Source organism: Lemur catta, chromosome 12 (assembly GCF_020740605.2).
Source record: "Lemur catta isolate mLemCat1 chromosome 12, mLemCat1.pri, whole genome shotgun sequence".
Classification (NCBI taxonomy): Eukaryota; Metazoa; Chordata; class Mammalia; order Primates; family Lemuridae; genus Lemur; species Lemur catta.
This window is the reverse complement of record NC_059139.1, coordinates 40,827,901-40,840,704: the sequence shown is the minus strand read 5'-3', so window position 1 is coordinate 40,840,704 and position 12,804 is coordinate 40,827,901. Positions and strand designations below refer to the sequence as shown.

Here is a 12,804-nt window from a genome sequence, read left to right as displayed (position 1 = left end):
CCTTCCTTTGGATGCCTCTAGTGTGTCAGTATCTTTTTAAAATGTGTTCAGAACTGAATAAATCGCTGCAAATATGATCCAAACAATGTAGAGTGTTAAATTCCTTATTCCAGAGATCTTACTCTTAATTCAACTAGGGCTCACAGACTATTAGGTCATATCTATTCAGCTGATTTTACTGCACTAAAGTACAGAATTTACATGTACTCCTATTACATTTCAACTTACTGGTTCAAATAATCAGGCACAGGTTGACAACAAAGCACCCTTTGGGCAGAAGTATTCAATTAGCTATAAATCTATCTGACTGTACTATCTCCCAGATCATATTTCTTCATGTTGTCCACAGAATATCATGAGACAGTCTGACAATGTGCTTTTCAGAACTCAAGATATGATTATTATGGCACCCCTATCATGCAATCCTATCAAAAAGGAAATGAAGTCAGTCTGGCAAGTCACTTAACCAGAGTCTTAGTTTCCTCATCTATAAAGAAAGGAAGTTGGACTAGATCCCTTTGAGCTATAAAATTCTATGATTCTAAAGAGATTTTATCAGGTAGTAGAAAGATACTGAAATAAATAATGAAGGAAAGCTAACCCTTGTGGGAGAGGCACCTTGTCATGAATAAATGAGTGGGGTGAAGGAGTGTCTGTAATCCCACACTGATAATCCATATACCAGAGGGGACTCCATCTTGTTTTTCCTTTCACATAAAGTAAAGCCTCAATTCAGACTTTACCAATTATTAACTTGTGATCAGTCAGACAGGTTCTGGAATAAAGCTTAACACTGTACAGTCACTGAAAAAAGAAACTTGATAAGCAAATGAATAATGAACCAATTATTTTTAAGCCCTTTAGAAATATTTAATTTCATACAACCAGTGAAACTGCAAATTCTTCTTAGTCATTATAAAAGACACTTATTTGGCTTTGGCTGTAGTTATTTCATAGATTTTAAAATAGTAAAGCCTAATTTTAAAGAAATATATTCTATTAGCCATACTTTTCCAATATTCAGATTAGCATTCTTTTTTCTTTCCAAGGTATTTTGGGGTATTCATAGTGTAAAAAACTGTATATAAGCAAAATAAACAAAAATATACTTCTATTTGAATTCTCTCCAGAATTTATCTCATGTAGTCTAAAGCAATTTCCTTTCCTCTAAGCCAGTAAATTCCAACAATTTTGTTGTTGTTGTTCTATTTTCTCAAACTAAACTTGCCTACTAATCCAATACATAAAGCAGACAAGAGCTACCATCTGTAGACCAGAGATTCTGCAGTGTGCCAAGACCCACTCCCATGTGGGAATGAGTTGTTGGTGGATCATAATGTAGTGGTGCACACCCATGCTCTCCCAGGCTGCTCAAGCTACTATCCAGGACCCTACGAAGTGCTCCGAAAGGTCAGCAGGCCAGTTGTATGAAGCTTATGGCTTCCTACCCAAGAAAACAGAGCTGCTGGTGAAGTTTCTTACCAGCCTTCTAAATTGCTTGGGCATGAGAGCATGAGCTTCTACATAATAAGTATGATAATATTAGATGTTATTTGATATTCTTTAGTTCTCTGAGATTAAAATACCAATTATAACATATTATATATTGTTCTATTTTAAAACATTTGACTTTCAAAGACATTTTTCAAAATTGCATAATATATCAAAAAAGGACTATCCATATCCTTATCTCACAACACTAAGTGGTACATATTATTTCCATGTTACAAAAAGGAAAATTGAGGCTCAGAGAGACAAGTTATCCAAGGTCACAGAGTGCCAGTGGAAAGCAAAGTTTCAATATGAGTTTGTATCCCAAATCCATGCTGTTTCTACTCCTACACACTGCCACTCAAAGATGACAGAGACTCTACCTGCAAGGAGCTCACAGCCCAGGACTCAATATAATTAATAAGTCAAAAAGTAAAAGTTATAATGTTGGTGCAGTATACAATGAGAACACAGTCATATGATTCTTTGGAATAAAGCAAAAAAGATGTGTTTAAAAGGAAAATATAAAGTACTACAAGAAAGGCAGAGGTTAGCTAAGAAAAAGATCAAGAAAAACTGGAACAGACATCTAGAAAAGATGGTATTTTAGGCGTTGAAAATACCATCCAGAGATAGGATAGGGCATTCAGGTAGGGAAAAGAATATGAATAAATGCACAAAAGCATATGAATAGGAAAAAGACAAGCATATATACATAGAACTTCAAACCATTCAGATCTGTCTGTTAAAGCAATGTTTCCTGTATCTCCCTAGTATGAATTCCAAGGGAATTCATTAAATGTACAGCTTCCCAGGCAACTCCCTTGGAAATTCTGGTTCATTGGGTCTCAGATGGGGCCTAGGAATCTTAATTTTTAGAAAGTACCACAAATGATTTTTATAAGCAGCAAAGTTTACTAAGTACTAGGCTAAAGGGCAGAGTTGGTGAAGGGGAATCATGAAAGTAGAGGCTTGAAATAATAGTCCAGGAATTTGACCTTATTAATATAATCAACAGAGAACAGTATTAACATCTTAAGTTTTAGTTAGGCTACTCTGATAGTGGAAGGAAGGAAGGAAACGAAGAGAGGGGAGATGGGAGACCAATCTGTAGACTACTATACAGTCCAGGCTAGAGATAATGAAAGCCTGAATAAGGATAGTAGCAAAATAAATTAAGAGGAAAAAATGGATTTGAGATATATCTTGGATGAAAAACTGCTGAGACAGTGCAGAGAAAAAAAAAAATAAGAAAAAAGTCATAACTGAATCTAATGAGTTATTCTTTGGAGCATATTGACACCAAGGCATAGAACAGGGAGAAGTTTGGGAAGAAAAAATAATGAGTTAAGCCTTGGCCAGGGCTTGAGTAACTAGTGAGATGTTCAAATAGAGAGGTGTCCAGTAGGCAGCTGGAGAAAAAAAGAATAGGCCAGCCTAGAGATATAGATGTGAAAGTCCGATACAAGCACTTGATGGTAATTTCATCACAAAGCAAATCATCAAAAAGTCAGATGAGAAAAATATGATGACATAATACTAGGATAATAATACTCATTTCACAGTGGACTGTGTGTGGGTTGTAATTTTCTTGGCAGAGAAGAAATATTTTACCTAGTCTTCCCAAATTGTTTAAAGTGTTTCTTAGGTTTAAGAGAGAAAATAAAGAGCAAGCCAGTACTATCTGTGGTGGTATCCTTGCACATTTTAATCTTAAAGCAAACACAAATTGCTTTTGGAGTATAAATTCACAATATTCAGAACAATTTACACATCTCATTTTTTCTACTTTGGACAACAGAGAGCAGAAGGAAAAGAAGCTTTGAACATTTAATACATGTTGTTAGAAATAGAAAAAATTCAAACTGATTTCCTAGTGAAGCCAATTTCAAAGTAATTATCAACAAAACTTACTTTAGACCAGAAGTTTAATTGCAACAAAAAGATTGATGGAAAAACTACTTTCTCCTGCTTTTGCTCTCCAAGGCTGCTTGACCTACCATCCAGGACCCCATGGGAGTTAGAGAAGGGCAGTGGGCCAACTGTACTGAGGATAGCTGCCTTCTATGCCAGAATGCTAGGCCACCAGTGAAATATCTCACCAGTCTTTTAGGTGGCTTGGGCTTAAAGGAGACAGCTTCTGCAGCATTCACAATCATAACAGAGACTTAAATAGCTATAAAATCCTAAGTTCAAAATTCTGATTCCACCACCTCCTAATTATATGATCTTGGATAAGCGATTTAACCCTCTCCAAGTATTGATTTCTTTATCTACAAAATAGAAATAATGTCTATATCACATGTTTGTTATAGGGATAACTTAAACTAAATATTTAGCATAATTAGCAGATGAGAAAATAAATCATTATAAAGCAGCATGATAAGCACTTTGATGGACGTAGACAGATTATTATGGAAAGAAGTACGTAGCTCAGCCTAGGTGGGAGTTTGGTGCAGAAGGGAGGTGACAGGAGAGCTAAATCTTAAAGGAAAAACAAAAAGTAGCCAAATAAAGGAGAGAGCACACTCCAGGCAAATGTAAAAATGGAGATGGAGGAACTGTGGGGAAGGCATGGGTATGCAAAGAGATTTGACATCTTTAGAAAACATCAACAAAAGGTAACTGTGGAAATTTCCGAATCTAACATTCACAAATATACCCACAGAATCATGACATATAGTAAATCCTTCATTTTGATGAGGCACAAATTTGAATCATGAACAATGCATTGATATCTAAAGAAGATGACTCCTGAGATATTGAGGTAACAGTGATTGGTGATGTTGATAAGGAATAGGGAAAGGAGGTGTTTATATAAAAATAAATTTAGTTTTGACATCTAAAGTAGAGACTTTCCTAAGCAACTCAGAATGAGGGATAAGAGCCCAGAGAAAATATTCAACCTTATCTCCTAGAGTTTAGAATGTTGGTGTTCAGATAAGTGGTAATTGAATCCATGGTATCAAATAGATCACTCAAGGATACTGTAAAAGGCAAGAAAAAATTATGACCAAATTATTTCTTATACTTGCCAGTTTTAATTACGTTTCAGTACAAGGGGTACAAGTAGAGTACTTACTATGTGTCCAAACTGCTTACCAAAACCATGCTTGCTAATAAGGGAAGCACATGGATAAAGTAAACAGTAATAACAATGCACTTTTAAGTCAACATTATTGTTAGTGTAGGTAAGAAATAAGTGACTATGTTGAGCAAGTAAGACAGTGCAAGGTTAGAGTTTTAATCACTATGACAAAGACTTTGAACCTAGTACTTTAGGCCTCAGCATTCACTAATTTTCAAGAAACTAAGGCATATCAGAACGTTGAGAGTAAAAACCATTGAAGATGATTTTCTTGGAGCATACATACCAGAGTCACTGCTCTAAACAATGGCAAGACATTGTAAGGGTTTCTGCAGTGAGTATTATGATGCAAATGATATTAAAGAAAACCATACTCAAAAGCCTGGGAAGGACTGGTGGAGTAAAAGGCCAGGAGACAATGTATAAGCCAAAGACATTGGTTTTATAGTTAGAAAGACCTGGGTTCAATTCCCAGATACTTACTGCTTATGTGACTTTGAGCAAATTATAACCTGTCTATATCTGAATTTATTCATGAGTAAAATGAGGATAATACTAACACCTATTTCAAAGGGCTGTGATGAAAATTAATGAAATAAACAAAATATGTATAAATAACACTAAAATGAATGTAAGACTTTTAGTCTGTGACTGCTTGTTGTAATAATGATAATAACCATTATCATCTATCAAACCAATTGAACAAATAGCAATTAAAATCTGAATCATAAAGTTGAACGATTTGAAAAACTTCAAGTCCAGTTCTACTGATAAAAAATGCCAAGATTAAGAATAAATAAATAAATACCATAATTTTAAAAGGGAAAATCATCTCAGAAGTTGCAAATATTACTGACCACAAATCATTTTACAAATCAATTCAATGAGTACTTTGAGTGTGTACCATGTAAAATATGCTGTGCCAGGTATAGCAGGAGATAAAATAATGAGTAAGTTATAGACCCTAATCTCTCTTATTAATCTGAACAAACATTAGAGATTACCTGACTAACTCGATTTACTTCCTCCTCTTCTTCCTCAGCTTCCTCTCCAAATGAAAGTAAACTAAAATTTCTAGTTAAAAAAAAGGAAGAAAGGAAAAAACCATGAACAAAAATTAGAAAGAAAAAGTTAAACAAAACTTATCCTATTTTCAAAACAATAGAACAGAATTTATAAGATGAAATACATTCTAACTGTTAAAAATGACAATATTACTTAGTATTCAGCAGAAGTATACCAAGGATCTATATTTTCAGTATGCTGTTAAGGTTTTGGCCTCAGACCACCAATGTTTCATATATTATACTAAACTAACAACCAAATATCCATCCTGATCATTAGCATTAAATGTACTGAGTCAAGCATGACAGAAAAAAGCTTTTTATTAATATATTTATCAAAACTGGTAGCAAAATGGAGATTTCTGAAAAACAAATATATATCTCTGAGAGCACTATAGGAAGCAATTAATTTAATACTTGGCAAAATGTTTTAATATTTTAAATTAATAAGGTATAGAAAAATGTCAGACAAAAATATATAAGTAATAAATAACTAAAATAGCCCATGGGGAGAAAAAACTAAGTTTGTCTCCCCTGATTCTTCAAACAAAAGAAATCCTAAGTAAGATAAATAACAAGTTATTAAAACTCTCTTGAGTATTAAAAAAATTAAAGATTTGGCAACAAAAGAGGTTTTTTTTTTTTTTCAAAATCTAGGTGCAAGCAATGACCGTCACATCATCTCTAACATATTTGCTATGAACAAAAACAAAACACACAGAAAAACAAGTCTTGAGTTTATTGCTAATATAAATCATAGTGATGAAATACTGTGTATGAATACAGCGACTGACCTTTCATCCAGAGATAAATTAGTCAAAATAAATAAATCAAAGAATAAAAGAAAATCAAATATATAGCCATATAAGAAGTTATTTTTCCACAGGGATCATGTGCTTATTAAAGTGTCTGACTCATGTCTAACAGTTTATAAAAGCAACTTAACTTACTTATTTTGTATGATATCAAAGAAAAAAACTAATATGCATTGAACACCTACATTATTGCGTATTTTCACATGTTCCTTCTCATTTAATCTTCATAAAAACCAGGTGTTGTGCTGTGCTTATTATTAATATAATCTCCCTTTTACAGGAAGAGTCAACTGAAGCTCAGAAAGATTCATAAACTTTGCTTCTTACTAATTGGGTTTCGCAGGATTATAGCCCAAATTGTCTAAATCTAACAATTATAAGTACAAAAAAATCCCTAATAAGGATGCTACAATTCAGTAAAAGAGTAAGTTGAAATCTAACTCTGTACTATTTTAATAAAACAAACAATATTAATAGTACAGTATATTGTCATAAAATACTGAAATTTATTAAAAAAATAATTTTTTGGGAAAACTATCTACAGAAAATAGTCCCAAATAACTGAATGAAATCGCTTTCTGTTTAAAAATATTTGATTATTTTTAATAGCACCCAAAAAAGGAGTTAAAAAGTTAAATAAATTATACAATCATGCAGTCATTAAAAATACTTTTTATTTTTCTCTACTTTTCAAATTCTTTATACTGAGTGAACATTAATTGTTAAATTAAGCAAAAAACAAAAGTTTCTCAACAACTCATTAAAATAAGTAACTGATATAGAGATCATAAAATATTTATATATTAACACAGATTTCATACGGACAACAGAGATGATACATTTGTAGCTTAAGTTTAAGATATACTGTACTTGAATACAAGAAGTGCTCATTTAGAAAACAACACACACTCATAATTCTGACATTTCCCTGGTTCAAACTTGCCTTACCCTTGCTAGCAAACAATTACTACAAAAGGAAATAAAGTAAACTAAATGAATTAGTGTTGCTTTTCAAGCTGAAGAAAAATCTTTCTATTATGATTACTTTGTGCCTTTGGGTTTCAATTTCTTTACTTCCTCCTCTGGTTTCTCTTTTTTTGGCTTTTTAATTTCCCTTGGAATGATGTCATCAAAAGGATTATACAAAACCTATGAAAAAAAATATTTATAAAATATTATTCCATTTTTTAAAATTTCACAAAAAACTAAAACCAGTATTAAATTGCATTGACATTAGAGTCTACATTTTTTTCTCCACATTAATATTATTAGTATAGTGATACACTTATACTAGACAAGTACTTCCATTTACACAGCCTCACTGGATTCTTCCAATAATCCCATGTACTATTAAGTGAGGGATATTTTATCCCTATTTTACAAAGGGAAAAATATTTAAGAAAACTTAGATGACACATAGTAAGTAGATCAACTCAGGTGCTTTGATTCCAAATCAAATGCTGTTAAGGATATTACTTCCTTAATGAAGGATCACTCTTAAATTACCTATAAAGTCACTTCTTTGGGCTAAATAAACCTAATTCCTCTAATTTTCCATTATGAGTCGAGCTTTTCATTCATTGGATTAACAGCTAAAGTTTCATTTTGATTTCAAAACCTTTAATTAAAAAAAATTTCTTAATCAGAAATTGTGCCTAAATAGACATAAAATCTGAGTTGTGATGTTGAGTATAACCCCTTCACCTAACAGTTTAAAAATACTAACAATGAATTCCTCTTAAAATGACAATTTAAGTGCTATATCTCATAATAATCATGCTCCTACCTCACAACTTCTTATTTTGTGTGGATTACGTGGTCTTTCATCATCATCAATGTCTACCTCTGTCAGTCGCAGCATGTTATATATTGTATCCCCTGTAACCTATCAAATAAAATATAAAATGTAATTTCACATTATTGCATTCATCCTTTCAATTAAAAGGGGAATTATGAAAATATTTTTTAAATAATTAAAGGGAATTTCATATTATTATATAAGAATATATGCATTAAATAATGCAAATAATTTCATTTTAAGAGGAAATTTCCAATATATACTTAATAATAATTTTTATTGAAAATAAAAACATAACGCTAAATAACCTCCTACTGAATTACAACACATATTATAAACAAATTTAGACTTTAGGATAGAATAAGCAAATAATAATAACAATGTGATAAGTGCTTTGTGGACATTATCTCATTTAATCCTCACAAACATTAATCCTCCTCCTACAGATTAGAAAATCAAGGCTTAAAGAAGTTCTATAACAGGCTTTTCTAACTTCTAACCACTATGCTATATATTGGTTCTAATATGTAAGTTATATAATATGAATTATAAAAAATGGTGCAGAATGGCAACTTAAATCTCATTTTACTAGATACTCTTATTTTTTTGGTAAAAATCTACGAACATCAGAAAGCTGTGTTGAAGTGGCTCAAAAGAATGCGCTAATGCATATTTCCTAACCCATGTTGTCAAGTATTGAGCAACAGTATTGAATTTCATGGTTTTAGTGTGATTCCCTTCATTCAACATTTCCCAAGAGTTTTAAAACAACAGTTTACCTACTGCCTGTTTGTTTTTCCCTTTTCATCCTCACAAAATCCAGTTTTGCCCAGGATATGGGGAAACAATTCCTACTGAACCAGCAGAGGGAGCTGATACACTAGTGAACTCTAATATGCCTAAAACTTAAAACATAGGAGGGGAGAAGGGGAGAAGAAACCCTTTAGAATTTCTTTTTAAAGAGAATTATTGAAAATTCTATAGAAAGGACATTCCCTGATATGACATTAAATTGAGCAGAATTAAATAAGTACTATTCCAAGTAATATTTCCAGTAAGAAGTTTCAATGTCAATACAACTTTCACTTTAAACTTAAGGGAACTCATTATTGAGAAAATAAACCTTAATTACTAAATTTTATTACTTAAGTATACTTCTAAAAATGTAAAAACAATATTGGCTGAGTAGTATAGTAGCTAATACCATTAGTATGATTTTAAATAAAGAAAACATTAAAGTCATAACTAATGACTGATTTGAAACATGCAAAAAAGAATTCAGGTGGTCTCTCCTAGTCCACTCTAACAGGAATATATTCCACCATTTTTGCAAATAATAAATAAACATCCTAGAGAATATTTTTACAAAGACAATTCCTACGTAATACAGCATAGAAGCCTAAGGAATAATAGAAAACCAAAATCCAAGCCATAGGTTTAAGATAGATGACTGGACACTAACCTTTCCAAAGATAGTGTGCTTATTGTTAAGTTCATCTGCTCGGCCCAGTGTGAAGAAAAACTGGCTGCCATTATCATGAGAACCGGCATTTGCCATGGCAACCAGTCCTCTCCGATTAAAACGCAACCGTGAGTGAAATTCATCCTGAAGCATAAAAAAGATTTAATGAATGTCCTCAGTTATAAGACCCTTCATATATCCAGTTATTCAGCTGACCAACAAGGTCCCATACAACTTCTAATCAGAAATGTTGAAGTTTCATTTAATTGATTTTCAAGTATAATCAAATGTAATATTTACTATTCTTTCAATGCTATTAAACTTGAATTCACTAGCCTGTAAGTATATTCTAAATATACTCAACCATAAATATAGCCTATTTTGTGGAAAACTGTTTACTTACACATAGAGGAAGGGTACTCAAAAAGGAATGGATTTCTAAGAGTCATTTTCCTATTCTCATCCTCAAAGTCATCTAAGCTTTTAAAATCTTCTATTATTTCTCCAAGAAATCCACCTGTGAACCATTGCAGAACCTTCAACTATTGCCCCTTCCCATCCCACTCTAAATGTCATGAAACAATTGCTTTCTTCTTCTTTTTTAACTCAAGGAATCTACTGATTGTGTTATGTGGTTTTACTGTGTGTTTTAAAGCCCTGTGTTGAAATCTTATCTGAACTGGGACTGGTTCTATTTGCCAATTTTCAAAAGAGCAGTAGCAAGCCTTTCTAAGGTGGTATTCTTGCTATGGTAGGGCTACTTAACATATAATTAGTCTTTTACTTAATAGAATTTCCATCCAGACCTGATACTGGACTCATTTACAATGGAGCCATGTTATATAATCAATGCTTTTCACAAAAAAGGTTATTTTTCCTCTATTAATAATTCTCAAGAGATCTGAACTCAATGGATCACAACTCTGTACACTGTATTCAAAATGACCTAATTGAAAAACTTAACAAGATAATTCTATTACCTGAAAATAATAAAGCAAAAATCTCAAGTTAGGAAGGAATTGTCAAAAAGAGATATTATATTACACCAAATAAAAGAATAAAAGAATGGTCCTAAAATCATAAGAACTCTCAACTTGGTAAAATATAAAATAGCCCAACAGTGACATCTGAGACTTTTTTATAACCATTTCACATTTTCTAAGTCCATTACCATCTTGAAATTAAAGCAAACAGTTCAAGTATTTTTCTCAAGAATCACACAGTGACTCAGTAAAAGATGAAAAGAAACTCCAGACATTCTATCCCATTAGTATAAACACAAAGTTTTCAAAAACTCCCATGTTTTAAGAGCTATCAATGTTTACACAAAGAACATGATATTGGTACCATCAGATTAATAATAACCACAACTTTTAGTTTTTACTTAAACCCACTATTCTTAATATCTTAACTATGATGTTAGCTCTTTTTTCTTCTTAGATGTACTTTGGCAGTTAAGAAATAACTGACATATTCTTTACTAAATACACTTTTTTCTAACATTTTTTATGTTGCTTCTTTCTTTTGTTTTCCTTACAATCCTCCCCTGTGGCATGCATTTTGTGCTGCAAAGATCTATTGTGTATAATTTAGAATAAATTCTACTATAGACTGAATTGTGTTCCCTTAAAATTTATATGTTGAAGCCCTAACCCCCAATGTGACTATATTTGGGTCTGTGAGGTGGTGATAAAAGCCATGAAGGTTAAGTAAGGTCATAAGGGTAGGGCCCTAACCCAATAAGGCTGGTGTCCCTATATGAAGAGCACGCTCTCTCTCTTCCCCAGGTGAGATCTTCAGAGAAGGCAATCACGTGGAAGCCAGAAAGAGAGACCTCTCCAGGAATCAAGTTGGCAGACACCCTGGTCTTAGACTCCCCAGCTTCCAGAACTGTGAGAAATAAATTCCTGTTGTCTACGCTACCTAGTCAGTATCATTTTGTTATAGCAGCATGAGCAGACTGCTACAGATTCCATATAGAGTTTAAAAGAGAATGCTTTCAAATAGGATAGCATATGCAATGTTCTAAAAATGTTTTTTTTATAGTTTACTGAGTTTCAGAGATTAGATACAGTCAGACATCAGGAAATATGCTATGTAGTCTTTTTTCTGAATCACATTTTTTTCCACTACCACCTTTAGCTCTACCTGAATTCAATCTAGCATAAAAACTTGTCGTAAGACAACTTAGAAAGAATGCTTGATAGGCTAAATGTTGCTCTTATGCCTATATAATTCTAAATGTGTGACAGACACCTAATTTTATATACTAATGTGAAATGTTTTTTTCTTCTTGTGGGGCACAATCATTTTCAATTAAGCAATCCAAGTTGACTTGCAAATAATAGTAATAATAATAATAATTTCAGTCTTACCTTGAATGGGGCTCCATAGATAGATTCTCCACCAGTCCCTGTGCCAGTAGGATCTCCCCCTTGGACTATAAAACCAGGCACAACTCTATGAAAAATGGTATTGTCATAATAAGCTGAAAAAAAAATAAAAAAATTTATCAATGTCTAAAGTTAAGAGTGTCTATCGTTATGAGAGTTAATACCACTAGAGTCACAAGATTAATTTCCCAGAATATTAAATGGGCCCCAAAATCTTCTCTTCTCTACTTCTTATAAAACATCTACTTTTCAAAACAGCACACATTGCTACAGAAACCATGGGTGTTGTTTGATTTTATTTCCAGGATTCTCTCAAACTCTGTATTAGTTTTCAAAATAAAAATGAGAGAATTTTGGTATAGATCAGTGTTTCTCAACTAGGGGGAAGAGCAGCAATTTTGTATCCCAGAGACCATTTGTCAATGTCTGGAAATATTTTTTTTTATTTTTTTGAGACAGAGTCTCACTCTGTTGCCCAGGCTAGAGTGAGTGCCGTGGCATCAGCCTAGCTCACAGCAACCTCAAACTCCTGGGCTTAAGCGATCCTACTGCCTCGGCCTCCCGAGTAGCTGGGACTACAGACATGTGCCACCATGCCGGGCTAATTTTTTGTATATATATTTTTAGTTGGCCAGATAATTTATTTCTATTTTTAGTAGAGACAAGGTCTCACTCTTGCTCAGGCTGGTCGCG

At 32.8% G+C, this 12,804-nt stretch overlaps 1 protein-coding gene across 2 annotated transcripts in view; it reads right to left on the bottom strand.

Moving 5' to 3' along the window:
* CWC27 (CWC27 spliceosome associated cyclophilin) overlaps positions 1-12,804 on the bottom strand; it is a 203,462-nt gene that overhangs the window by 178,004 nt on the left and 12,654 nt on the right. For both annotated transcript variants that reach the window (XM_045566594.1, XM_045566593.1), the window contains exons 3-7: positions 12,094-12,206; positions 9,719-9,862; positions 8,245-8,343; positions 7,504-7,607; positions 5,584-5,653 (exon numbers count right to left, since the gene is read on the bottom strand). In XM_045566594.1, coding sequence (XP_045422550.1) covers positions 5,584-5,653; positions 7,504-7,607; positions 8,245-8,343; positions 9,719-9,862; positions 12,094-12,206 — 530 coding nt within the window. The remainder of the gene's footprint in view (positions 1-5,583; positions 5,654-7,503; positions 7,608-8,244; positions 8,344-9,718; positions 9,863-12,093; positions 12,207-12,804) is intronic.